General features: G+C 35.9%; 2 protein-coding genes across 7 annotated transcripts in view; both read right to left on the minus strand.

Moving 5' to 3' along the window:
• Positions 1-1,293: 1,293 nt before the first annotated feature.
• LOC117408373 (O-acyltransferase like protein-like) lies at positions 1,294-13,350 on the minus strand. The gene is made up of 15 exons (XM_058995556.1): positions 12,865-13,350; positions 12,008-12,141; positions 11,573-11,651; positions 10,971-11,112; positions 10,396-10,640; positions 9,796-9,972; positions 9,186-9,288; positions 8,609-8,710; positions 7,322-7,487; positions 6,808-6,887; positions 5,952-6,062; positions 5,399-5,522; positions 4,942-5,128; positions 3,788-3,930; positions 1,294-3,496 (listed from the first exon to the last, which is right to left on the minus strand). The coding sequence occupies exons 1-15, from the start codon at positions 13,010-13,012 to the stop codon at positions 3,392-3,394; spliced, it is 2,046 nt and encodes a 681-aa protein (XP_058851539.1). The 5' UTR covers positions 13,013-13,350; the 3' UTR covers positions 1,294-3,391.
• Positions 13,351-14,712: 1,362 nt separating this feature from the next.
• The window catches only part of LOC117409528 (zinc finger protein 532-like), a 41,564-nt gene continuing 29,312 nt past the window's right edge, over positions 14,713-26,964 (minus strand). For all 6 annotated transcript variants that reach the window (XM_058995568.1, XM_058995612.1, XM_058995601.1 and 3 more), the window contains 6 exons: positions 25,520-25,696; positions 23,554-23,716; positions 22,221-22,514; positions 21,840-21,952; positions 17,833-17,980; positions 14,713-17,224 (listed from right to left, as the gene is read on the minus strand). In XM_058995568.1, coding sequence (XP_058851551.1) covers positions 16,736-17,224; positions 17,833-17,980; positions 21,840-21,952; positions 22,221-22,514; positions 23,554-23,716; positions 25,520-25,696 — 1,384 coding nt within the window. In that variant the 3' untranslated portion in view covers positions 14,713-16,735. The remainder of the gene's footprint in view (positions 17,225-17,832; positions 17,981-21,839; positions 21,953-22,220; positions 22,515-23,553; positions 23,717-25,519; positions 25,697-26,964) is intronic.

The raw sequence follows: 26,964 nt of genomic DNA on the forward strand, positions 1-26,964 counted from the left end.
CAGAGGAGGGAGCACATAATGACTCCTTTTTGCCTGATGTACAAAGATATCCTAATATGGACACCGTATACTGCATGTAAAACACATAAACGCTGTTTAGTGAATGAGGTCCATAGTATCTAAAGCCATACTAAAGTAAGCTTCAATCAAGGTAAAGGCAGATTTTGAGAAATATATAATGCATCAATATTAAAGTAAACTAAAATAGTAGGGAAATGTACAAAATATATATAAAAAAGATATTTGAAGCTACTTGGTTTTTAGATCCTGGTATTGTGGTATCATGGTCTAAAGTTTATTAATAATAATAATAATAATAATAATAATAATAATAATAATAATAATAATGCATTTACATTATCCTTTGTCATTGGTCAGAGATACAGGCTCCAGAGCTTATGAACAAGAGGATTAAGCAGATCTATGTGCACCAATTTAGCATCCATCTATTTGGCAGATGATCCTATAACAGTGTCACAGACGTCACTTGCTTGTCTTTTTCAGGTTATTTCAGTTACAGGAGATGTAGCATGTAGTCTAATAAAAACAACAAAGAAGACACCTGCCTGCCTTTCTAATTTGCTGTCAGCATATGAACGGTTTCATGCAAAAGAGGATAAGAGTGAATTATTCTAGGTGGTGATTTTTACCATGGAATCGCCCTATAATTATAAAACAATCAGCTATTTAAACATCTCTTAACTTGTATTGTCTTCATTTACCCTTCAATGACGGTCAGATTTAGAGAGGCTAAACAAGTTGTATTTACTTCTCCCACACACTCTCTGAGTTCAGTTAGCCTGACATTAATAGGTGATCAGTGACATAAACAATGTTTTTCACCACTCAATAGGTGGTGATCCGAGAGGGTTCTTATTGGTGACAGAAGCTGGTGTTTTAATATCAAACAGTAATTACTTACATAAAACACTGAACGCATCCCCTATTCTGCAGGTTATCATCTGTTTGGAGCACATTGCATGTCATTATCTTGGAGATAAAAAGAGGTGTGAATGACAAGACATTCATCATCAGGTGCAGATTCATGGCAGCAGTCCCTCCACCAGTTGTTTGAAAATGTTCACACTACAAATATTACCTGACTGTTTTGTATAAGGTCAGTTTTGATTTAGTATTTTATTATTCATGCAACCAGACTGACGTTGGTTTCAACAGGAAAAAAAAAATCAGTAACATATAATTAGATTGGTAAATAGGATATAGCAAAGAAAACATTTTTACTTCCCATAATCAGACATTCACAACATGTTTGTAAGCAAATATGCATTTGTAAGATGTATTGTATAAAAGGGAAATTTATTTCGATACAGTAAAATGTAATACAGTACATAAAAATACAAAAAGTGCCATCAATATCATTTACAATATGCTACTGATGTGGCCAATTGGTGGCTGCTCTATTGACCTTGATCACAGCCTGGCACACAATAAGTTATTCAATGTGGCATGGGCCAAATTCATACACATACAGTAACAGAGTGCTTCTGTGGATTATTTGTATAATATTTCAATGTGTGTGTGTGTGTATTTAAAGTTTATACAGTGCTTTCATTAAAATGGGGCTAGTAGTGTGCATCAAATTTGTTTAAATTATTTAAAAATGTTACGATAAGAGCACATTTATAGAGGAATTATTGTAAATATGTCATCAAGTATCTGTTGATTTGTAGGTCTGAAATGAACCTTTTTGAAATACATTTGTTAACTCTAGACCATATCCACCCACCAACAAATATAAACAAAAAGTAGCACTAAAGGAACATTAATTAAAATGCAATTTTTAAAGCGTGGTTTATTTTTATTACATGAAGCAATGAACTCTCAAGTTGCTTGTCATGGATGGTGTTTTTTAGCTGTGTGTGTCTCTTTTCAACCATACATTTACCTACATTTAGTATACACTTTTACAATACAACTAACTCATAGTTTTATTAGGTATATTCTATATTAAACTGTTTGCATTTGAAAAGTGGCGCTAGAGAAATACTGCAAACATATTATTCAAGGTTCAAAAGCTTCAAGTATCATATAATTTCCTTTCTTTCCATTAACCCTTTACGATGTTTACAACCATTCTGAGTGGTTCTGACAACTGTTGCTCCAGTACTGAATTCTACACATTTTTCCCTGTATCAGAATCCATCTGTGGAAAGGTCCCTAGAAGATATTTCATTGGAATCAACTAGGATTGTACAGGCATGGAATCACTCAGAATGATTGTCAACATCCAAAATGTGAAAAATACATAAATAATATCCTCAATATACAGGTAGTGGACAAAAACATGGAAACACCAATGTAAAGTCACTTAATAAGGCGCTGTGGAGTTCTCGGTGGACCGTTTTTGATGAAACTGGCTACTCATGCCCCAGGGTGAAATTTGCAGTCAATTGATCTGCAGTTGCTCACCTGTTTTGCCTTGCACTTAGAATTAATGCACGGATATCACAATCCTGGAGTATGCGCTTCCGTCCACTGTTGCCCTTTGCTGATGATGTCTTTCCCTCGGAGTTCCATGCCGACATCACCTTAGACACCGTTGCTCGTGTTGAGCTGTCTTGGTCATTAAAGCTCCTGCCAAACGCGCCCCAACAATCACCCCTCTTTCAAAGTCACTGAGGTCTCCTCTTGCAGCCATGCTAGCCATAATTATAGGCAACCAGGCCTGTCCAGCATTTTTATACATGATCCTAAGCATGCTGGGATGTTATTTGCTTAATTAACGCATGAGCCACACCTGTGTGGAAGCCCTTGCTTTGAATATACTTGGTGTCCCTCATTTACCCAGGTATTTCCATTTTTTTGTCCACTACCTGCATAATAGGGTCTGATCTTCACATCTTGGCACTGTCGTCCTTCAAAATGAACCCTCCCCCCATATATTTTCTATTTGTCTAGTCCTCTGCCAACAGTGCTCATTATTGTGAATGGAATGAAGAACACATGAGAATGGAGGCTGCAGTTCAGTCTATGTATTAACAGGTAAAAAGTGTGAGAATACTAGGACAGCTGGATTCAGGGAAGTGAACCAGGCTTTTTGTAAAAATGTATCTTAGATGTTTACTAGCCAACTGAACAACCCAGTATTCATTTAACTGAGAGGTTTGTGTAAAACAAGCAAATATAAAACCAGAGACTTCAAGATGCTGACAAATTAACAGTTTTTATAAATAAATTGTGGAACATATCATAAAATATACAATTTTGATTTATCACTTTGATGTATTTTTATAGTAAAAAATCAATTCATGGCATCAATTTGCAACTGGTTCTTAAAATCCACAAAATATTCTCTTTTGTTTAAAATTCACATGCTTTTTTATTGCAAGTATAAATCTTGAGTGCCTTCCACAGCTTGCATATTCCATAATTATTTCATGTGGCGCTTTAGAAATAAGTATGGTTTTTCAACCAGCACAGTTAATACATATCCCAGAGCGACTGTCAGAATGATGTGTCCCATGTAAAGGTAGAACTGTAAAAAAAAAAAATATATATATATATATATATAAACATTTGGCACTTGGTTTCTTCTGTGCTATTGCTTATATAGATTTTGTTTTAGTAATCAATTTTAGTCTACATATATTTGAAGATTTGCTTAGTTCCACTTTTGTAAACTAAACTTATATAAAACACTAAAACCACAGTTTATTTATTTATTTATTTATTTATTTATTTAAATCTTAGCAATGACACCTTAATTGGGAACACAATATGTATACTTAAATGGAATTAAATATATTGTAACGATTTTGATACTCACAAAGTTAATGTCTGTATAATGGAACAAAGTTTCCTGAATTCCATTGAATATAATAATAAGAAGAGGGTGTATCATGAAGCATGCAAAACTGATGCTTGAAAATGGGATCCACACATTTAGGGAAAGAAATGTATTTATATATCCTTAAAAAAAGAAATAAAAGTGTTACAAATGCAGAAGAATTCAAATACAGTAATAATAGTATCACAATTGTAATTTAAGTTCAAACTGATGTTTAACTATCAGTATGTATTAAAGGTGACATATATTTAAAAAAATCATATAAAAACGATGGTTAACTGAGTCCCTTCTAACTATCCTCCCATCCTCCCACACACATAAGACTGAGTAATTAGGATATGTGCTTTTAATTATAATTTCTACTTTCTCTTCGCCTTTTTACAATGTTTGAATCAAATCATTTGATTCTTTTTTTGATATACTGTAGTTTGTGCTAAGGTGCTTTGGCTTGAGTTCAAAAGCTGCTGTTAAATTCCAGTTTCCAGATAGACATTTATGTCAGCCAAAGTGTCTATTTTGTGTTAATAAGTGTCAATGCCATCTAATGAACACCTGCTCTGGATTTAGTTTACTTTTGTATTGCTGGCAATACAGAGTATGTGTTTAGTAAATTGATCTGCTTTTACTACTATAAAAAAAAAACCGCACAAGACAATAAGAAATGTAATTTAAAGCTATTTACTCTTTAATATGTGTAAAGCTACTGTAAAGCTAAAAAAAGCTAAAAAAAGGCTTGAGAATTTAACAGCTCTGAAAGTCTGTTAAAGGGCGAAGTATTAATATGTAACATTTTCCTTCAGCTGAAGTAGTATTTTCTGTTAGAAATTCAAGCAATGACCAGAACTGGTCTGTCCTGATCAGAGCTGGTCTTGCTGGTTCAAGCGATTTAATGGTTGTTAAATAAGATAATTTAAAAAAGAAAAACAGTCAATTTTCTGCACTGCAAGTTAAATTAATGGTCTATACTATTAAATTAATCTAGTAAGGTGTCTAGAAAAGTTCAAATGTTCTTATCACTACAACACTACAAACTGGGTCACAATGCAGTTCTGTTGAACTGCAGTAACAGTAAAGATACAGCTTATTGACATTCAGCACAGACAATAAAGTAACACTGTAAATTAACAAAGTACCTCCGAAACCTTCATCACAAGCAAATATTATCCAGGCAACAGCAACAGCCCAGAGAGTCCTGTGCAGCCCCTGGTATATAGCGTGAGGTGCAGACGGATAATTGGGAACCTCATGTAAAACATACGCTAGGGCTACCAACAAAGCCATGGAGGTCAAAGAGGAAATCCAGCCAACTGCAGCCTGCCACTGAACGAGAACCAAGGCTTTTTTTAAGTATTTCATAGGTTATTATGTAGTACAATCTTTGCTCCAATTAATATGTTACCCACTATTACCTGTATTCGGTATTTTCTTGTCATGTGACTTAATCTTTACCCTGTATAATGGTTAGATTTATATAAATAATTAGCATTTACTAAACTAATTTTAGATAACGACCACTGGAAACAAGTGTACCACAGGCATAAAAAGCAATACCAGTGAAAAGTGGAAATAAGAACTATTACATTAAATTACCTGTTTCTTTAAAAGACGCTCTTTCTTGGCGTTCATGAACATGCCCAGAAGGATTCCAATTAAATATGGACCATATCTGGAATACGGCTTATTATAATAATATTCAAAGTATGCCTTGTGAATCCTGAAATAAATGTTTATTGTTAGATACATGATTCCTGATACTGTATACAGTGATATACAATGGGAATATTGTGTTAATGTTTTAAATGCTTAGGTTAGGTGTCATAACTGTTATATTGTGTTATTAAGAAGGTGAAACCTTGGCAGATACTGGGTACGATCATTGAAAATATGTACTGAATAACCTAAATTACAATTAGAAATGCAAACATGTACATATTGCGCCTTGAGGGGCTAATGCACCTTTTTCATAACAAGTTATACTGCAGTTCTGCATAAGCACTTTATAAATCTATGCATTTAAAAAGATATGGGCTTAAATTCATTAATTCATTTATTATACCATTCATTTATTTGCCTTTTTCTTTGCTTTATAATAGGGTTCATCATGATGTTTTATGAAATACAAAAATACAAAACAAATACCTACCATTCACTTGGTAGATACAGTGGTAATTGGAAATAAGCTGTTAGCAAGGCACTGATAAAGCAGGGAATTAAAAGGAAGATGGTTGCTACAGCAATCAGTGTGCATGTATTTCTGTAAAGATAGAAAACAATGTTGTTGTTTTTTTGTTAAATTATAGTGCAATGTACAGTGTGAAGTTGAGAGGCACTTACTGTGAAGGAGTAGTACTACCAATATATTTGATAATTTCCCCCCCAGAATTTCTATGTAGAGTAATAGGCATATTATTTGGTCTATTTATTGGTATTGGAAGGTTCCAGAAAACTGGTAAGCTAATATCTTGTCACATTGTGATGTAGTGCAATGTTAGGAGTAGAGCTTCAGATTTTGAGTAAATTGTACTAGAGTAAGGGATCTAGCAGTGTGGAGTAGTGGTTAGGGCTCTGGACTCTTGACAGGAGGGTTGTGGGTTCAATCCCAGATGGGGGATACTGCTGCTGTACCCTTGAGCAAGGTACCTTACCCAGATTGCTCCAGTAAAAACCCAACTGTATAAATGGGTAATTGTATGTAAAAAAAATAATGTGTAAAAAATAATGTAATTTTATGTAAAAATAATGTGATATCTTGTAACAAGTGTAAGTCACCCTGGATAAGGGCATCTGCAAAGAAATAAATAATAATAATAATAATAATAATGAACAAATTCCCCACCCTACATGGGGTTTTAATACTGAATTTTCTTGAAAAGGTTTACTAAAGTATGTTAAAAGGGAAAAGTTGCAAACACAGATGTTTCTTAAAGCATGGAAAACACAACAACACAATTTAAAGCTTAACTTTATTTATCTTCCAGTACAAGTACTCCTGCACTTACCTTCGGAGCAGAAAAACCAGCAAAGGTGTTGTAAAATAGAACTGGACATCAATAGCCAGATACCATGACCATGGAATGCACTAAAAATAAGAAAACACACATTTATATTGGAAAACAACAGGTAACCAAATATAGCATACAATATGAACTGTTAATATTTAAAAGTCTAGTTTTGAGTTCTAAGTCTAATAAAATGGCAATGAACTGGAGTGGTAGGCCCCAACAAAACAGACATCTTGTAATGATGAATCAGTTCCATTTAAATGCACCACATACACCATATGTATAATGTGCATGACTGAGCTGTTTTGGGTTGAATTGTTTGTATATTTGCATATATGCAGCTAAAAAATGCTCCTCTTTTATGTTACTAAAACATCTTAGGATATTTTATGGAATATTATTACTCAAATGATCATCACCCCTTCTTCAGAAATGTATTGTACATTTAAACCCCTCTCAGTACTACAACGACTACTACTAATAAAAGGAAAAAGAGTGAAATTAAACATACCGAGTTAGGGTAAAAAAACAAATTATTTATAAGCAGCATGTTTGTCCACCAATATTTTTTACAAATATCTATCTGCATTTCTGCAAAACTCCAGAAGGAACCCTTAGGGACAACAGAAAGTAATCCAATAGATAGGCAAACCATGAAAATGTGGAGAGGCTGGATCCTGCAACACACAATAACACAAATCTATTTAGTGCAACACAACTGGGCATGCAGAAAATAATTTATATATATATATTATTATTATTATTATTATTATTATTATTATTATTATTATTATTAATTTCTTAGCAGACGCCCTTATCCAGGGCGACTTACAATTGTTACAAGATATCACATTATACATTATTTCACATTATACAGATATCACATTATTTTACATACAATTACCCATTTATACAGTTGGGTTTTTACTGGAGCAATCTAGGTAAAGTACCTTTCTCAAGGGTACAACAGCAGTGTCCCCCACCTGGGATTGAACCCACAACCCTCCGGTCAAGAGTCCAGAGCCCTAACCACTACTCCACACTGCTGCACTGATATATATATATATATATATATATATATATACTGTGACAACTCTGGATATGTTTGCCATTTGCAGGGCCGTCTTCACTCTTGTGTAAAAAATAGAACCACAGAAATCAAACAAAACAAAAGCGGGTATTCCCCCTCTGGCGGTGGAGGCGGGAGCAGCAGGTAGTCTTCTTCTGTCTCTGGAGACTCTGGCTCCCCCCTCTTGGGCGGTGGATGCTCGGGCTTCCCCCTCTTGGGCGGCAGACGCTCGGGGTCCTGTGCTCGCATCCGGGCAGGCAGCTCCTCCCTCTCTGGCTCTCGGTTTGGAACTTCGGCTCTGGTAGAAACAACTCTGCCTTGGTTTCTGGGAGAAGTTCCCAGTGCTGGTAGACCCAGTCCCCACCAGTTCACCAAAACTGCCATCAGGCCACGAAGGCGCGGTTGCCTCAGCTCAGCTTGCTCATTGTGGGGCAAGCTAAAAAAGTTCAAGAACATCAGCATCTCCGGGAACCTGCTGTGGCTTGAGTCGCTCTTCATTGTTCATTTTTTTCTCTTTTTCTTCTTTTACACAAAGACAATTAAAAAATAAATGTGAAGACTTTATGCCCGCATTCTCCACCATATGTGACGAACCCGGGTAAGTTTGCCACTTGCAGGACCGTCTTCAATGTCTTTTTTGTGTAAAAATAGAACCACAGAAATGAAATCCCTCCCCCCCATTTCTATTTTATTAAATTATTTCAATAAAATAAGGCAATCATATTGTACCTCTTTAATCTGTTAAGCAAAAATGTTCCCACAAGCTGTATGGTCATCTTGTCATCTGCTCTGTGAATCAAGCTGAAAAGTGATTTTACACTTAGGAGACCACTGCAAAACAAAAAGCCACACATAAACAGCAGATCAAATCCCTGCTCTATATTTGTATCTATGAGTTCAAGCTAGAATATCAACAGGACTGGCATAGAGTCGCTTTGGTGTTTGCTAAAACATAATGTGCTCAAATGTGAAACCAGCAAAAAATGATTTCCCCATGGAGGGATAGAGGGAGCTGTTAAAGCCCATATTACACATTTAATTAACCATGAAATACAAAACAGACAGTAAAATTAAAATGTTCCATTTCAGCAGCAGGTTTGTTATATACCAATACCCAATTTCAGGTACTCTTTGTCGGCTAGATAAGGCACAGCAGGTGTGTATATTCCACAGATGACTTCATTATATGTGTGCAAAAGAAAAATAAATCTTCTGATATTCTGAACATCAAAAAAGGTGGGCTTCAGTGGCAGACATATTATCTGTCTATTGTTATAATGGATAAACTGAATTCTATGATGCTTACCCAATAAGCAAGAAGGTATCCACAGCTAAATAGGAGGGTCCACTTAATGCAACAATGTAAACTGGATTGTTTTCTACACTGTCTTTCCATCTTTTAGCATTGTCTGTAAAAACAAAATACAACTGTGAACAAGCATGCTTTATACACATCTGATCACTCGGACAACAATCTTTAAAGCACTTATTCTGCACTTTTTTGGCATGCCAAGGGTGTTAAATACAAGGTCAAAACAGTGAAGAATTAATATAAATATAATTTGCTTGGACAGTCAATTAAATACTTTATTAGACCACTTTTAATTACACCTTAGTGTAGTCTCCTGTAAAAATAGGTAATTGATTATAAACAGAAACTAAGGAAGTGATCATGAAGCAGCATACTATAGCTGATGGCCTACTACGACTGCATTTAATATAAAATGGGAATGAATTTCAATCTATTTAACCATTTAAAAAAAAGTTTTTATCCTTTTTGTACATTCAATAAAAACTGACCTTGTAGATGAAATGAAGAGAGTATTATATTTATGACAAGAATATACAAATACACAACCTTTAGAAACACATTTCCTTCTGGTCTGCTGTAATTTCAGACATTTCCTAGGTAGTACCTAAGTTTTCCCAAGAGCTTAACTGGATATTGTGTCCACAAATGATCCACAGGAGACTCAAAATTCGAATTCCATTCAGTGCAGAATAATGTCCTTTGTCCTTTGTAACCCACAGAGATGAAAAATTATTTTGCAACGAGAATGTTTTCATAAAATTATCCAAAAAGTAAACCAAACCTGAAAAGAAACAGTCATCTGATAAGACAAAAATAAATTGTGTAGCTATTAGATGCCTTTTTGTTGTTGTTTTAAATGAATTTTTGAAAACTGGTTTGTGAACTGCAAACGTGATTTTAATTAATTTTAAATGGGCTTAGAAAACAGTCATTAACAAAAAATAAATCCTTAAAGCAATCTCGTTCCCTTTCTCCTTCTTCCCCGCCAAGACATAATTAAAGGCCTAATTTTGAAGAAATGCAATGGCAGTGCACACATTCCTTGTTTGTGTGGTATTGCGTCTGGTTAAACAAATCAGAGATTCACACACTGTCCAATGACAACACAGGTTGACACGTTCTACTGGCTGCAGCAAACAGAGCTTTATTATAACTGAGCATTGTGGAAGCCCTTGTGTTATGATTGGATTAATTGGATACTTACGATTTTTGTTGTTTTCTTCCACTTCTCTTCCCGATTTGTGTTCTGTTGGTGATTCTACATCTGCACTGAAGCTATTGGCATGTTTCTGGTGCACATCATGTTGAAGAAAGGTACCGTAAAGATTTGGATCTGACTTAAAGTTGGAACCAACAGTGGATAGATTCCATTTTTGTTTTTTCCATTTTATTAAGGCTACATAAATAGTTCCACCTAGGGGAAGTGCCACAATGAAGCTGCAAACAAACCTGCAAGGGGTTATAAAAAAGGAAAACTGTATTATACCATGTAAATAGCCGCGCTGGTCCACATACCAGATGTATAAACACAATTTATTTTATGATTTTCAGTAGAATCAGATAAAATATATATTTAAAAGCAATGTGGATATTAATCTGCTACCCACGGACTGTACCATCCACTTTCGTTAGGGATTAGAACATCAATTTTCTGAGTGAGATTTGTTATATGAACACCAGGTCCTTTCAGCACTGCTTAATGATCCACATTAAACCGTATGACGCTTATTAATTTCTCAAAATGCATACTGGTATTTCAAGGCATACGTAAACACTTACAGGCAAACTATAGCAGATGCATCTGGAGTACCATTTTTTTTCAGACATTTTGTTGTGGATACTGGTATCTGTTGTGTAGAGTTGTGAAGAAGCACAGATGGAATGGGAGGCACTAATGATGTATCCTTATACTTATATACATCTGCCAAAAAAAAGGATGCAATGTAAAACAAAAGAAAAACTCAAAGTTTAGGAAATGAAAACGTATGGTACAGAATGATAATGTATGGCACAGCATGTAAATGGAATAAATGGGTATTATCTTGTTTTATACTTTTCAGATTCCTTTAAATATTTAAAGATTGTGTAATATTGTGTTTCAAAGCAATTGAATCAGTATTGTTCAAGTATTTATGTAGCCCGCTCTTAATTGTTTTTAAATATGGTGCGTGCATAGTTTATTTGAATCTTCTTTTACAGAATAGCTTTAATAGGGATACAAATTACACTAAAGAATGGCTTCCTTTTTTCCCATTTTGGAATCTAGCATTTATCAAATAAAACAACTGAATGACAAGTGCTGACAGATAATGCTGCGTTGGGATTATTCTGCAAGGAGTAGAGGATTTCTTAACATAATATAGTAACAATACAGTACTTACCATTTGCAACTAATATTTCAATTTCAGCCTCGTCACAAGAATCTGGAACACACAAGCCCACCAAGTACCCAGTTTGTTCCTATTGGCAAAACAAATGATTAGAAATTGCATACATATTTTTGTATGCACGTTGGATTTAATATATGGTTAGATACACACCTGGAGAGGGTACGTCAGGGCAATTTGTACTCGAATAAACACCAAAAATGTGTCAACCACACCAGAAATGGTGTACATTGAATATGTAAAAAATGTTCATTTACGTTTATGACACAATATGAAGTGAGAGATGGATGCAGTTGAAAAAAAATGCATTGTGTGCACCCCTTACTGCATTATTTGTACCTTTGCTTCTCAAAATGTTTAATTATATCATGTAATAAATTATGCATGGCTAGCATTTTTTATTATTATTATTATTTTAATAATATTTACCTGTATTAACATGACCTGGCAGTACTGCCCACTGAAATCACCTGCATTGGCTAAAATGCATTCACTGAATGATCCTGGTCTGTTCATGTTTCCACCCACAAAATCGCTGCCCATTTTTCCAAAAGCATCATACACTGTAAACAACAACAAAATAATTACACCCCTCAGTCCTTAACTGGAAGACAATGGCACACAGGGGTGGTTGGCACTCAACAACCCACAGATAGTTATTATGGATTTTATACAGTAAACCGTATTGTATCGGTATTTTGTCAAAAACATAGTTTTTGTTTTCTTTTTTTACATTTTAAAATAGGTTATACAAGTTTTCAGTGACTTTTACTTGAACTGTGTTTATTTCAATATGACTTGTTAAACACACCTACATTTTGCTTTCACGATGGGCAATAGGTGTTATACAGCACAGCTGTTATAACCACTGTTGTCACTTTAAACTCCTTTACTGTTGCCTCATACCTATACCTGCAATAATGCCTGCTACAAAAACACCCTAATAATATTCAAATAAATATATCTAGCTTTTATTCTCATACTTTCATATTATCTCAGGGGATATCTCAGTCTGCAGCCCAAGAGCGAGTCCAGTGAAACAATATGCCTTCTCCTCATCTTTGTTATTATAATTTCAGATAAACCCATTTTGTTGCACAAAAGAATAGACACAACTATTGTAATGATTTCAAATCACCACAAACATTTTAAACCAGGCATCTTGTGGGGATTCTCTGTCTTTAAAAATATCGAAACTTTTGTGTTTTCAATTATTTTATATACCAAAGTTTCACATGAACCAACGACACTCATCCACAAAACATATCAATTATTGTAGTACATACTCAAAGCAGCATACTCTCTTGGGATGTCCTCGTTAAGGTCCTCAATAAATCTCTTGGTGTCTTGCATACATTTTCTTGATACTTTTTCTTTAAATGCCATACAACTTAAAACTGAGAGAAGAACGCTAAAGCATGTAAACCGAGTCATTTTGGGTACCTGGTCTCAATCTTATCCTTGTGGTTTAAATACTGATTGAGGGGCACACGTGGTTTGAAGTATGCAAAATTAATTTCACCCCTGCTCTGTAGCCTAATACCAATGGAAATTGGAGAAATTATAATTTATTGTGTGTGAAAGGTTGTGACTAGATTTTGACCTTAATGCTATGTTGTGTTAGATTTTGACCTTAATACTTTCCATTAGCCCAACTATCCAGATTAGCATGCATGAGTCAGCTGGAACATCATTATTTATTGGGCGTAGGACTGCCTCCTATCCATTTTTTTGAGCAAGATTTATTGCTGGGATGAACATCCAAATATTCTTTCAACATTTAAATAATTATTTTAATAATCCTTCATTTTGAATCAGCTGGAAATCAAAAGCATAATATCTAAAATATCTTGGAAGTAAAATAAACCCAGTATTTAATCAAATTACCAATTAAAGAAAGGAGATTGAGTGTTTTTTTTATTATTTCAGATGTTTTTTATGCACTGGTTTCCTTTCAATGTTTTTTTTTTTTTCTTTAAATTTAGTTGTCGCCAATGGTTTTTACCCTGGTTTTCTCCCCAGTTTGGAATGCCTAATTATTATTTTTATCCTGGTTCACCGCTGCAAACCCCTGGCGACTCGAGAAAAGGAGGCTGAAACACGCGTCCTCCGAAACATGTTCCTGCCAATCCGTCATTTTTCGCACTGCGGATCCACAGCGAAGCCACCAGACCTATAGTGCCGGAGGACAACACAGATCTGAATGGCTCCACTGCAGACCCACAGGCGCACTATAAGCCACAGGGGTCGTTGGTGTGCAGTGAACCGCGGATTGCCTTGCCGACTTAAGCTCTCCCTACCCAGGTGGCGTTCGGCCAATTGTGCGCCGCCCTCCGGGAACCCCCAGTCACGGTCGGCAATGACATAGACTGAATTTTAACCTGCGATCTCCAGGCTATAGAACAAATCTTGCACTCCACGCGGAGCCCCTTTACTGGATGCACCACTCGGGAGCCCTTTCATGATGTTTTTGATACAATTATTCGTTTTATTGAAGTCTAAGTTAGTTTTCTTTCATACTTTAAGTATAACAGATGAATGGACACATCATTACCTCCCCCTGCAGTCCTCGCTATTTCCAAAACCTATTTTCTGATTTTGATGGAACTTAACATGTACCTGTTCTTACACGTTTATGAGTTTCACTACAGATGAGAAAGACAATGCAATTGTTAAACAACTCACTGTGTTGTGTTACTTAATTTAAAATGGTATATTGGGGGTTATGAGCACTTCAGCTAAAATAAGAGAGAATATGTCTGCCTGCAAAAAAAGCCTATGGGGCTGATTTACCAACTGGTGCAAACCGGGGCTATTTAATGAAATTACGCTAATACCCATGTTTGAGATTTACTATTGTAGCATGCGTGTTCTTTAACAGAGGTGCACATTTAGATTCTAGTGCCAGGGTACCGCATATAGCACCAGCAACATTAAATTCTGGCACCGTATACATGTTTAAAAATGGTTCCTTTGCAACCATATATGATGATAGTTTCTCATTGGGTCTGGACCACTCACATGACCCACCCACATTCATCCACAAAACACTAAAAACTCTTGAAGACTGTTGAAACACATCATGCATAACCTAAACACTCAATCATTAAAAAGTATACCTTTTAGAGAGATAATAGATTCTACTGTGGGCAACCTCCACATTTTATTGACATAAACATTTCATACATTGACATCTGACACCTATCTAACAGCAGCAAGACACATTCTAAGACCCAGGTAACAACTGTTACAGCTTCTCATGCAGTTTGTTGTCTATACTAAAATTACTTATTTTAAAAAACAAATATACAAAACATCATATAAAGAAATACATTAATGTATAAAAGCAAAAACTAAACAAAAATACAAAAAAAAATTAAAAAAAACTCTCACAGAGAATTATTTTTGATAGCAAATTTAACCAGACACATTTTCCACGCACAGATTGTTTTGAAGACAATTGTAAACTGCATGTCAGAAAAGCATATGTAAATGTATTCAACCCAATGTTTTGTTATGCATTAACGGTAATGCATTATTCTGAAGTACAAGGGATTGTCAAAATATTCGTGCCACTGGATATACAGGTAGTGAACAAAAAAATGGAAACACCAATGTAAAGTCACTTAATAAAGTCACTTAATAAGGTATTCCGCTCTATGGAGTTCTTGGCGGACTGTTTTTGATGAAACTGGCTGCTCGCACCCCAGGTTGAAATTTGCAGTCAATTGATCTGCAGTTGCTCGCCTGTTTTGCCTTGCACTTCGAATTAATGCATGGATATCACGATCCTGGAGTATGCGCTTCTGCCCACTGTTGCCCTTTGCTAATGATGTCTTTCCCTCGGAGTTCCATGCTGACATCACCTTAGACACAGTTGCTCATGAAACATCAGCAAGTTGAGCTGTCTTGGTCACTGAAGCTCCTGCCAAACGCGCCCCAACAATCACCCCTCTTTCAAAGTCACTGAGGCTTTCAAAGTCACTTGCAGCCATGCTAGCCATAATTATAGGCAACCAGGCCTGTCCAGCATTTTTATACATGATCCTAAGCATGCTGGGATGTTATTTGCTTAATTAACGCATGAGCCACACCTGTGTGGAAGCCCTTGCTTTCAATATACTTGGTGTCCCTCATTTACCCATGTGTTTCCATTTTTTTGTTCACTACCTGTATTTTCATAAAGTATGCTTTTTATCAGTTCACTTTTGCCAGCTCTCCTGTTCCCAATGGAATTGGTAAGGCCCTCATTACCTATTTGATTTACTAATGTGTAGCTTACCCTGAGACAGATACATTTCTGTAGCTCTTTCCTTGTAAGAAATATTTCAAAGTGAACAATATCGGGTAAGGAAGTTGTTCCAGCAGAGGTTTTCAAAACTTTGATACACAACTACCCAAACTGCATTGTGTAAATGGAGGTTCAATAGTGGTTTAGATCATTAAAATAGGGTCTGGCATATTTCTATTCGATGTCACAAACATTTTGACCTCCCATGTATAACACCTATTGTCCATCTTGAACTAGATGGATTAAATAATGTCTAGACTTGTAGTTTTTTGTTCTAAGTATTTGTCTTTGGACATTAGGCAACACTAGAAATATGGAATACTGCAGTTTGTGAGGTTATATAGTAAATCTCAAGCTATAACTTATTTCACAGTATCAAACAATTCCAAATAGTTACAAGAAATTGAAGATTTCTGACACAGAAAACACTGTAAAAGAAAATATCCTATAAAAACATTCAACACCTATATACACACTAAAGTGTACAAAATGTTTTTTGAGATTTTATTTAAATATTCACAAATTGTATTTTAAATACAGAAAAAGGTTTTAAGGGTAATTATGTAGGGGTGTATCGGAGAAAAGAGGTCTAAAGTGAAGTGTATAGCAGCTGAAAATGTACTACAGTGCTGCCCTTTATAAAGCTGTCTTCAGAAGCCCTAGTAAAGAGTAAGTTGTGTTCTGCATTGTGAAATGACATTATAGGGCAAATGGGAGCCATGACCATACCGCCATATAACTGGTTTCAAAGATATAAAGGGCACCCTTATAACGAGGTAACACTGCAAGTGTGAACATTTCACTCTTTGCTGTGAGTGCTTACAAACAGTATTTGGATATTATTCTTTTTTTTCATGAAACATTTCTTACTTCTCTGCTGAGTTCAGTCTTTTTGACTTAATGAAAGCCATGCCATGTGTTCTCATGTGGGTGCTCAAGGCAGCTTCTGTTTCAAAAGTCTTGGCACAAACCTTGCACTTTTTATCCGAGGTACTGTCAGAGACCATGCTCCCTTGGTTTAGTTTGTTCTCCTGCTGGCTGTCCTCCCCAGACCCATTTTGTTTGGATACTGGCTGCGGTTCTTTTAATTTATGAACTATGAAGAGGTGCCTGGAGAGGGAGTTGTGAGAGGTATAGCAAAGGCCACACTCTCTGCACTGGAAGGAGGAGCCATCAGATTTGTGTTGGGGGATGTGCTCATGGAACTTGACAATGTCCTCTGTTGTAAAACTGCATACAGCACACTTGTGGACCTTAAAAACGTTTATTTTAAGCTTTTTCAGGGGCTGCGTTATTGCTCCTTGTGGACGGAATTCCAAAACGGTGTCTTCCAGTTTGCGCTTGGAGCTAGGGGCCTGAAAAAAATTTAAGAGAATAATTTGTATGCAAAAGTATAAAAAATAACTACCTGTTTAGATGATTTGTAATTTTCAAAAAAGTGGCAGCACATCTTTATACCAGTTGCCCTAAACATCTTCCCACCATATTTGTATTAAATTGAGTGATACTAATAAGGGGTCAATAAATAAACTCTTGAGGTGAGGGGGGAGTCAAGCATGGTTAAAATAGAGTAAATAGATCCCCCACGGGATGAAAGGAAAAATGATATTGAGATCTGTGCATGCAGTCTATTTATGCCCTCAGGGGCAAGCATGACTGCGTCACAGGCTCTGACAAGCAGTCTTTGTTATATCTATTCAGGTTACATGGTCTTTAAGGATAAATACCCATGAGGTAATGGTTACTACATTTCATACTTGATAGGGAACACTTTTTTTTGGTAATTATGAATCAACAACTTATAAAGTGAATCAGCCTATTTAAAAGTTCACAGGGTCTATTTAATTTATCTGAACAGTGAAAATCAAAGATCCAACAGTGCATTTCAGTCACTTTAGTTTATGTATGCCTGTCAAAATCTGAAAAACCCTAGTAGGAAGATTCATTACAAATTATATTTTACCTTGTGATCTTCTTTTTCTGGAACCTCCTCAGTGCTGGTGGATCCTGTAATTTTCTTCACATCCGCATCCTTAATGCCATGCATTAGCTGAATGTGCTTCTCCAACATTAACCGTTTGCTAAAAGTGTGATTTGGATCTGGACAGTGTCTAAAAAAATGAATTAAGACAGCTATTATTATATTGTAACGACCCAGGACTCTTTGTCTGTGGTTACATGCATTGTGAGTGAATGGGTCACGTCGTTAGAGTAGGGAAGGAGAACTGTGTGTGTGTGGGGGGGGCTGGGGAGCTCTCGTCTGCTGCTGTCATTCTTCGCCGCTCTCCAGAATTGGCGGGAGCCGGAGGGTTGCGGGGAATGGATCTGACCGGTCGATCCCGGTGGTGGGTGGGGCCCCTCCGAGGCTATATACAGGGGGAACAAGCCTCTGCAGCAGGAGACTGCGCCAAGACTTGAACCTGAAGGAATGCTGAGAGACCGTGAGAGACAGAGAGACAGGCTGAGAACAAGGGGCCTGTACTGTAAAGTGATTGGGAGGATCCTGAGGCGAGTCTGGAGAGTAGGAATGTTGGAGTTGGGGGTAGAGTAAAGCCTGGGGAACACATGAGCTGCGCGGCACCACTTGGTGGACACACAACAGCGTATGCGGTGGCGGTTTCCAAAGTAAATCATGCCCCTACCAATACAGCCAAACTGGCCACAAAATTATAGACTGGAGAGTTCCAGTGATGATGGGATGGAAGAGGGAGAATTTCAAACTAAATTATATGCCATTTAGCAGTATAAGATCAGTATATGCAATTAATTTATTAAAGAAAATATTGTTATTTACGGAGCATGAAAGAAACGGCAGGAAGTTTCCCATCATCTCAACACAACCTTGTCATTCATGAATAGTGAGCTTATTTAAAGGTTACATAATTGAAATGTACATGTATTGCTTCAATCTGTGTTTGAGATTTCTTGTTACATTTTAAATAAACGTGGTGTTAATTTAGTAGGGCAAAACTTCATTATGCTTTTAAAAAAATTGCCTTATGTTTCTGAAAGCTTAATTTTTCCCCTTAACTTTCTGTTGTTACAGAATTAAATATCAATAACTTCATTACCCCTAACAGGCACCAATAAAACCAGGCCAACTTTTTGTTAATTATGTGTGTGATGAAGTAGTATAAAATAAATCACACAAATCATGTTGATGGATATTCTGAAGTTTTTATCCAGATATGACATATTATGCAATCCCACACCACCCATCGGATTGGTTAGAGGTAGAGTTGACACAAGGGAAAATGTCTCAGCTGCAAAATATCGCTCACCTAGCGATATTTTGCCATTTTAAAATTCTGCCGCAGCGATACTTTTCTGCCAAGTTATTTTTTGGTCAATGTGAGTTCAGTCTCATAGAAATAAACGGTGAGCGACATGCCTGGCGAAATGCTGCTTTTTCCGCCCATGTTTGTCCCAGGCTCAAGGGAGGGTGTCTGAGAGAGTGAAACTGATAGACGTTACTTTGAGTTTTATTTTGTCGTGAACCCGGGCCTAAACAGGGATTCGTTGTTTATATCGGTTCAAACAAATAATAAACTGGTATTATTTGCAATCCCACTATGTCTCCCGAGTCCTGCTTCACTCAAACCTGACGAACGCTACAATATCTTCACTCTAGTGGTACACAATATTTTCAGAATCCACCTTGCAGACTGGTCTGATTTATTGTACACCGCTCAAAAAATGAATGGCGCAAACACTATATATGACAAAAATAAAACCATTAACATCCAGTCACCGGCTGCCCGCTTAAGAGCATGTATCCCCATTCAGGCTTCAGATTTGATCATTGGTCAAGTAGCTGCCCAGGTGATAATACTGTTTGTTGTGGCATTAATAACAACATTGTTTTGTTCCTTTTTTGGGGCCAAATTGTGAAATGATATGTATCTAAAAGGAATACAACAGTTAAATGTTAATAAACTAGCAATAAAGACTAAGTTGTTATTTCATTTTCAAAATCAGGTACCATATTCTTTGATATATGGAAAGAAAGAATGCCGTTTACCAGAAATATGACTATACTGAGGATTTAACGTCAGTTTTCATAAAACATTAGTGTTGTGGAAATATTACACAATGATGGATGGATTTGATATCTTAAGCCAGTCTGTACCAGTGAGTGAAATTAAGTGCTCTCTTAAGTCCTTTAATATAATTCTGACAAAACATCATTACCAAAGGCACATTAAAGTTCAGAGACTTTGTAGTGTTATTCTGTCTAGGTATTAGACCAGAGAGAACAAAGTATAATCAAAACCTACATTTACAGGCTCTTGACATTTGCATTAAGCAGATAGCTCAATGAAATTGAATGCACTCAGTCTTTAGAGTTCATATTTCCTCGAAACAAGTTTTCTTTTTACCAATTTATTTTGTAAAGCAGAACATAAATAAATAATTATTAAATGTAACATGTAACAAAGTTTAATTTATATAAACAGAACATTACTTGGTTACATCAGGCAAGCTGTACAATAACCCACACAATTATAATAGTATAAGTCATTTGGTGGCTTGGAAATTGGAATTGGATATAGTATTTGAACTGAGTGCAATTACAGTACACCCTCGTTATAACGAACCTGTTGGGGTCCAAGCCTTTTGTTCTGTATATCGAGGGGTTCATTATAGCAAAAGGACAATCAAAATGAACAATAAACTGTTGGAGTAAGTTAATGAGATGAGATTGTGAATAATTACATGTACCTGTTTGTCTCATGTATGCAGTATTCTGCCTTTGCTTTATCCTTATAAAACACAGTACAAAAAGCAAAAATCGAATTGAAGCTGACCTTTCATTCAAAATCAATCTGACATGAATCGTTTCAAAGTGTACCAAATCTCAATCCAACATGCAAGAATCCCAAACTGACCTTTTATTCCAAATCAACCGACATGAAAAGTTTGACATGAAAAGTTCATCAGATCCTCAAGTTTTCTTTGTTTTTTGTTGTTTTTTCTTCAATCAATTTTGCTTTGCGACATGGTTGCTGAACAAGCTAAAAAAAACTGTCCTTTTGACAACCTATTTTCATGACAGAGATATGCCTGCGTTACTCTTTTTTCAAATGTTTTTATAGTTTCCAGCTTTGTTGCAACATAAAAAGATTTTCATTTCAGAGGCACAGTTACACAGTGCGCGCTTTTTATTAATACAAAAGAGTTGACTTCACTGCAGAGGTGGCACAGACCGGGACATTGACAGTGTGTGTTTATATGAGCTTTTTTTGTTTTTTTTATTTGGGGTCCAGGGGCCAGGTTCATCATAGCCGAAGGTGTACTGTACTTGCATTATTTGAAGCACTGATCACATCTTAAGCAGGATCACATTCATCCTGAATGGTCAAATTATTTATGATACACAAATAGGATGCGCAGAGTATCTAAAATATAAAATAATATCATCTATATGGCAGGAGGTGATAATGCCAAATGGCTGGTTTCACAGATCACCTTACCTAAGGTAACATTAGGTAGTATGATTCGTGCTAAAATCGGGGTCTGTGAAATCAGCTGTTAATGTCCTAAATGTAGACTTCCTATTTATTTGCATGTGTTGCAATACTTCTTTATATTCCACCAGTACACCTCTAAAGCTACAGCTCCTAACATCAGCTATCTAAATCAACCCTACCCTATGAGGGGATTTAGACATCTAAGTACTGCATAAATAGCAAACCAACAGGATTGAAAACTAAAGGATTTACTTATATGGACATCAAATGCCATATTTGTCATCTTTGATTAATGATTTGTGGTGCACATTTTGCTGGGGAGCTCAAATATGTAATCGATAACTTGTGTTAAATGTTTTTGCTTTATATGAATTTAATTAATTCTGTTTAATTAACACTTGAAAATGAATATAACTTGAATTAATAAAACGCATATAAAATAAGGGTGTATGTAAAGCTAAAGCCTGTATATAAAAGCAAAACAAAAACGTGTACTTACGGACATGTGTAGACCTTGCGGATGCCTTTGTGTTTAATGCGGTTATGTCGACAGAGGCTGTGTGAGGAACTGAAGGACTTGTCACACTGACGGCAGGGGTGCTTCTTCATTTGCTGAGTTTTAAGAGAAAGCACAAAACTGAGTACTGTAAACATGCATTACTGCAAGACCAATCATGAATAACTGCTTCTAGAACAGTTGAAAGTACTTTGAAATGTTTAAACCATTTGATCCATCAATTCATTCTGCATTGGCAGTAACTTAATATAATTGTATATATTCCATGTCAAGCGGACTAAAATTAATGAAGTTGGTGGCTATAAAAGGTTAATGCATATAATAAAATACAAAATGAGTGTTGTGCTGTAAAAATGTCCCCACCTTTCCATGCTCTCGCCTCATGTGAGATACGTAGACTTCTCGCTGCGTGAATAACCTGTCGCATTCCCGGCACATCCACCCAGGGTTATTTGCTTTCTTGGGAGAAGTAGGTATAGTTGCAGTTTTCTTTAGAGATGCTGGAGGTTTCTTGTCAGCCTTTTCAGTCCCATTGACAGGACTCACATCCTTGTTGATCTGGCTGGTGGTAACTGGGTTTGTTGGCTTGATGGTTAGGGGCAAGTTTATACCCAAGTTTGGAGGACCCTCAATTGATTTTAGCGTGCCGTGCATAGTCTGTGTTTAAAAGATAAAGACATGAATTGAAAATATTGTATTTATTATAGGTATTAAAGCATTTTTACATTAAGGTACAATGCTTAATATTTTAATAATACTAATAGAAGTTGCAAAAGAACATTACAACAGGCAGTCATTTTGCCTAGACATGTACACTTAGAAATGTGATTCTGGTTAATGCTCAGTAGTTGTGCACTTAGTAATTAAAGGTCATTAAATCACTTGACTGCTACTAAGTCGCATACAATTTTTCAATTTCAATGTCAGTAACTCGTTTGGAATGAAGCTTGTATATAACCCTGCAAATATGAAGTCACTACCTCAAATGGTTCTGAGATACAAGGCTTTGACTCTTTGGTGGCAGCAGCTTTGCAGAAAACATTTTTAAAAAACCCTGTCAGAAAAAACGGTAATTCATGTTTGTTGTACAACACCCACGACTGAACCTGACCTAGAGAATCGCAGAATACACCTGTCTACCTGTATAAAGCTAATATCTCAAAGCATTATGGCTATTCTCCAGAAACCAAAAAGTCACATGGCAGCCATCTTAGATCACAGGTCAAAGTGAAGCAACTACATCTAGATTTTTCAGTTTCCAAAACACTGACAATTTAAAGTTGCCAGTTTAAATGGTTTGTGTGATTTTAGCAGTAGTAGGTGTGTCAGCGGCAGTGGGTTGATGAACTCATACAAGATTCTTAATTATAGTCATCACCATGACATTCATCCACTGTAGGTAAAAATGTAAGTTTAACATATAGACAGATAGGCGGGTGGACACTTGCCCTAAGGAATGTCCAAACCAGGTTTCTTCAAAATTGAACAAGCACTAATATATGTAAATTATAACAATTTAGTGAATACTATCCCAGCATTTTCATGACTATATGCCCTCAACCCACCTTTGTTAATTTTATTCTGTATTAAAGTGTGCAGATTCTCATTATTCTTGTTTCCTCCTTAATTAGGCCCGGAAGGGGGTTGTTGATTCTTTTAAGATGTTTAACTAACATTACAAAATAAAGTATAATACCTTTATATGATCCAGCATAAGCTGCTTCTGTGCATATCGCATTGAACAGTCAGGGCACTTGAAGACAGACACCTTCTGATTAGTTATGTGTTGATCAAAGTGGGAATACAACAAAGCCTGCTGAGTAAACACGGTGTCACACATTGAGCACTTGTATATTAACCTGTAGGCAGAAAAGACAAACACACAGGGGTTATTAATGATGGAAAATAAGGAACACATGAATAAAAAGACTGCTCTACCAAAATACAGATATGTAGAAAACAAGAGCTTTAAGAATTAAATCAGAAACAAAAGGCAAATGCTTCATAGCATGTTCTGCATCAATTAATTACAGAAGAAGTCTTTACTATGAATTGTGGAGCTCCTATGTGCAACATAGTGGTTTCTTGCTAGTTTTTTTTAACAGATGCTAAAATGTTAATGATGTAAAATGTTTCTTAGTCACAAGATAATAGATGACAAAACAAAGAGGATAAAAGGTTCACTCACAGAAAGGAAATTACATTCAATTTAAAGCCTACCAGATAACACAATTAAGACCCTAACAGCCAAAATGTCAATGGAAACTGCACTGTAGAATTAGTTTTCAATGGTTATCCAATTACTTTCATTTAAAACAGATCAAATAGTAAAATCTGCACTGTATTTGAAAAAATACAAGTCACTCACTTTGTTTCTCATTTTACAGTAGTTTAATTTCAGTTTACCAAATTAAAATACAATCAATTCTCATTAAAATGAACTCGGATTAAACAAATGTTCTGATACTACGAATTTTCTGCATGGTCCCGGCCAAATTTAGCAGTCGCTTATTGTAAAATGACTTCTTATAATCCACTTAACACAAATTTCCTGTTTGTGCAAATTATTTTGGAGCCCCACCAGGGAAGAAAAAATCTGAATAAACCTAAATGCCTTAGTTCGAACGGCAGAGTGTAAAGGATATTGGGAAATGTATTAACTAGCATCCAGATTATTGCCTCTGTACTGTATTTTAGGGCTGTTTAGGGGCTACTGATCCTGTGATACATTTTGTGTTGCCATTGTGCATCCATGTCATTTCCAGGAAATAGTGAAAAAAAACTTGCATGATCCTTTAACACCATTGGAGGTGTTAAAAGTGGTGGATAATGCACCAAGAATTCACAAGGAAAAGACAGATGTTGCTACATATTTCAACATTCAAGCTCAACCACTCTGAAAAACCGGTATATAATAATACAGGCCTATGAAACAAGTAATCAGCGTCCGATTTGCTCAATACCCTGATGTTGAGGACTCCTTGCATTGTGGTTTAACAATCCCCTGATCAGAATGGGACATGCAGGTTTCAAGTGCAGTTCATTTGCAATGTACCGGTATACTTTTAAAAATTCACTGATAACCACATTTTCAATAAAATGCATAGTACTTTTAAAAGTATAATACCTTTCAATGTACTGTAATTTAAATCTGATTACAGCATTACTAAAAAAAACTAACAGTATGCATTTGGTTACACTCCTGATAATTACTGATAAGACTAATGTTGTTGCTGGTCCCTTGAAATTCATATTAATGAAAGTTGACTGCATCTACAAAATTAGGTAATATTCAAGACATTGCCAGTTTTAAAACCTATTGCATGTTTGTAATTCCATAGTTTGAGACCTGTTATATGATATTAGTTAAATTTAAAAATTGTACATGTTCCAGTTCTGTAGAAACAGCCAGGGAAGAAATGTATTTTACAAATAACTTCTCCAGGCTGTGCGGTCACTATCAAAACAAATTTTTCTTGACGTTGATTGATTTTTCTACAGTCTGTACACGTACATCTATAGTGGTAAGAATTTTTTCCTGATCCAAAGTTATTCCTTGGCTTGAATTGCATTCATGGCATAAAGTTGTCTGTGCAACTTCAGGATGAACTGGGAGGAAGTTTACATTTTGTTTCCCCAAATTATACAGTTGTATTACTTACTTGGGTTCTCCTATTTTGATTCCAGGGTGTTGTGTGTAGGCATGTGAGTGGGTGCCTGGTGCTGATTTAAATGCCATTGGACAGATAGGACATTTATAGAATATTTCACAGTGAGAGCCCTGGATGTGAGACTTGAGGGCAGACACGTCAGAATAGATGACACTGCAATGTACACAGCTGCAGGAGAAAAACAATAGAAAACGTTTAAGCACTTCTTTCATTATCAGTCAAGGAACACAATCTGCAGTACCATCCCTTAAGTAAAGGAATACAAAAACCAGTAAAATATATACTGTAAAAGTGAAGCTATGTGATTTATTAAATGGTTAAACACATAATATACAGGCTGATGAGTCATATTTAACTTTTGTTAAAATAAATAAATAAATATCACTAGCTTTCAGGATGACATTTTTTTTTAGCCATGCAGTGTTTATTTATTGAGCAATTTATAAAAATTAAGTTTGCTTATTTGTCAAAACCTGGGTGACAGACAGAGGCTGCAAAGGGTCGTGCTATATTGCTAGTTTTCAGTTATGATGGGGCGGATGGTTGTCAATGCAGGGAGAAATATTGAATATGAAAGAGGAGACTCCATATTTGTATTGTATTCCTTTTTTTCTTACTAAAAAGAGTTTAATATTAGTTTGCCAGTGTTCCTTTTGGTGGAGTTAATGAATGTTGGCTATTCCTGAAAGAAAAGAAGGGAAGACATTGGGACCATATGCATAAAAGATGGTGGTTAAAAAAATAAATAAATACTGGGCAGTATTTAACACCGATTTATAAAACTACTGCCGGGTTATTTTACCGGCCAGTAATGGATTTAGATGTGATTTACCGTCACGGATTGTTAGCAAGAGGTGTTATGTAACCATTCAGAGGTATACAAATGAGCTGTGTCCCCTACTTAAGACGTCAAAGACATACACCGTCTGTTTACACCGTCACGTTATGGCTATGGAACATGTCTGGAGACGGGCGGGTTGTGCGAAATATGTCGAAGTCAGGTTTAAAAATAATAATAATTGCACGCACAGCTGCTGGATGCGAGTGCGAGGTTAAGTTAGGGGCAGTGTAAGCTTTTTGATTTAAAAAAATAATAATAATTATATAGCTTATATGCATGCCTTCCTGAAAAAGAACTGTAACCACAAGAAATGTAATTTGTTTTCACAGTTATAAACTTGCATGATCCTTATAGACATTATATTTTACGTTTGTAAAATATAATAAATCTAAGTATATAATATAAAGTAAAGTATATAAATCTAAGTACTAGATTTCTGCTCACGGCAGTGATGAATATACTGTAATATTGAGCGAAACTATCGAAAGAGCGAAAGATCTTGTTCGCAAAACAGCAAACTTTATTGTCATGGGGTCATGACTCGATCACACACCCCCGACCAAACAGGTGCACCTGCTCACATGCACTTAGGACA

Source organism: Acipenser ruthenus, chromosome 2 (assembly GCF_902713425.1).
Source record: "Acipenser ruthenus chromosome 2, fAciRut3.2 maternal haplotype, whole genome shotgun sequence".
Lineage (NCBI taxonomy): Eukaryota > Metazoa > Chordata > Actinopteri > Acipenseriformes > Acipenseridae > Acipenser > Acipenser ruthenus.

Coding starts and splice junctions, on each gene's coding strand:
- LOC117408373 (XM_058995556.1), bottom strand. CDS start 13,012: ATGACTCGGTTTACATGCTTTAGCGTTCTTCTCTCAGTTTTAAGTTGT. Junction 9,973..10,395: donor GGAAGAAAACAACAAAAATC/GTAAGTATCCAA, acceptor GTTTCTTTTCAG/GTTTGGTTTACTTTTTGGAT. Junction 3,931..4,941: donor TTGTGATGAAGGTTTCGGAG/GTACTTTGTTAA, acceptor TCTTTTTTTAAG/GATATATAAATACATTTCTT.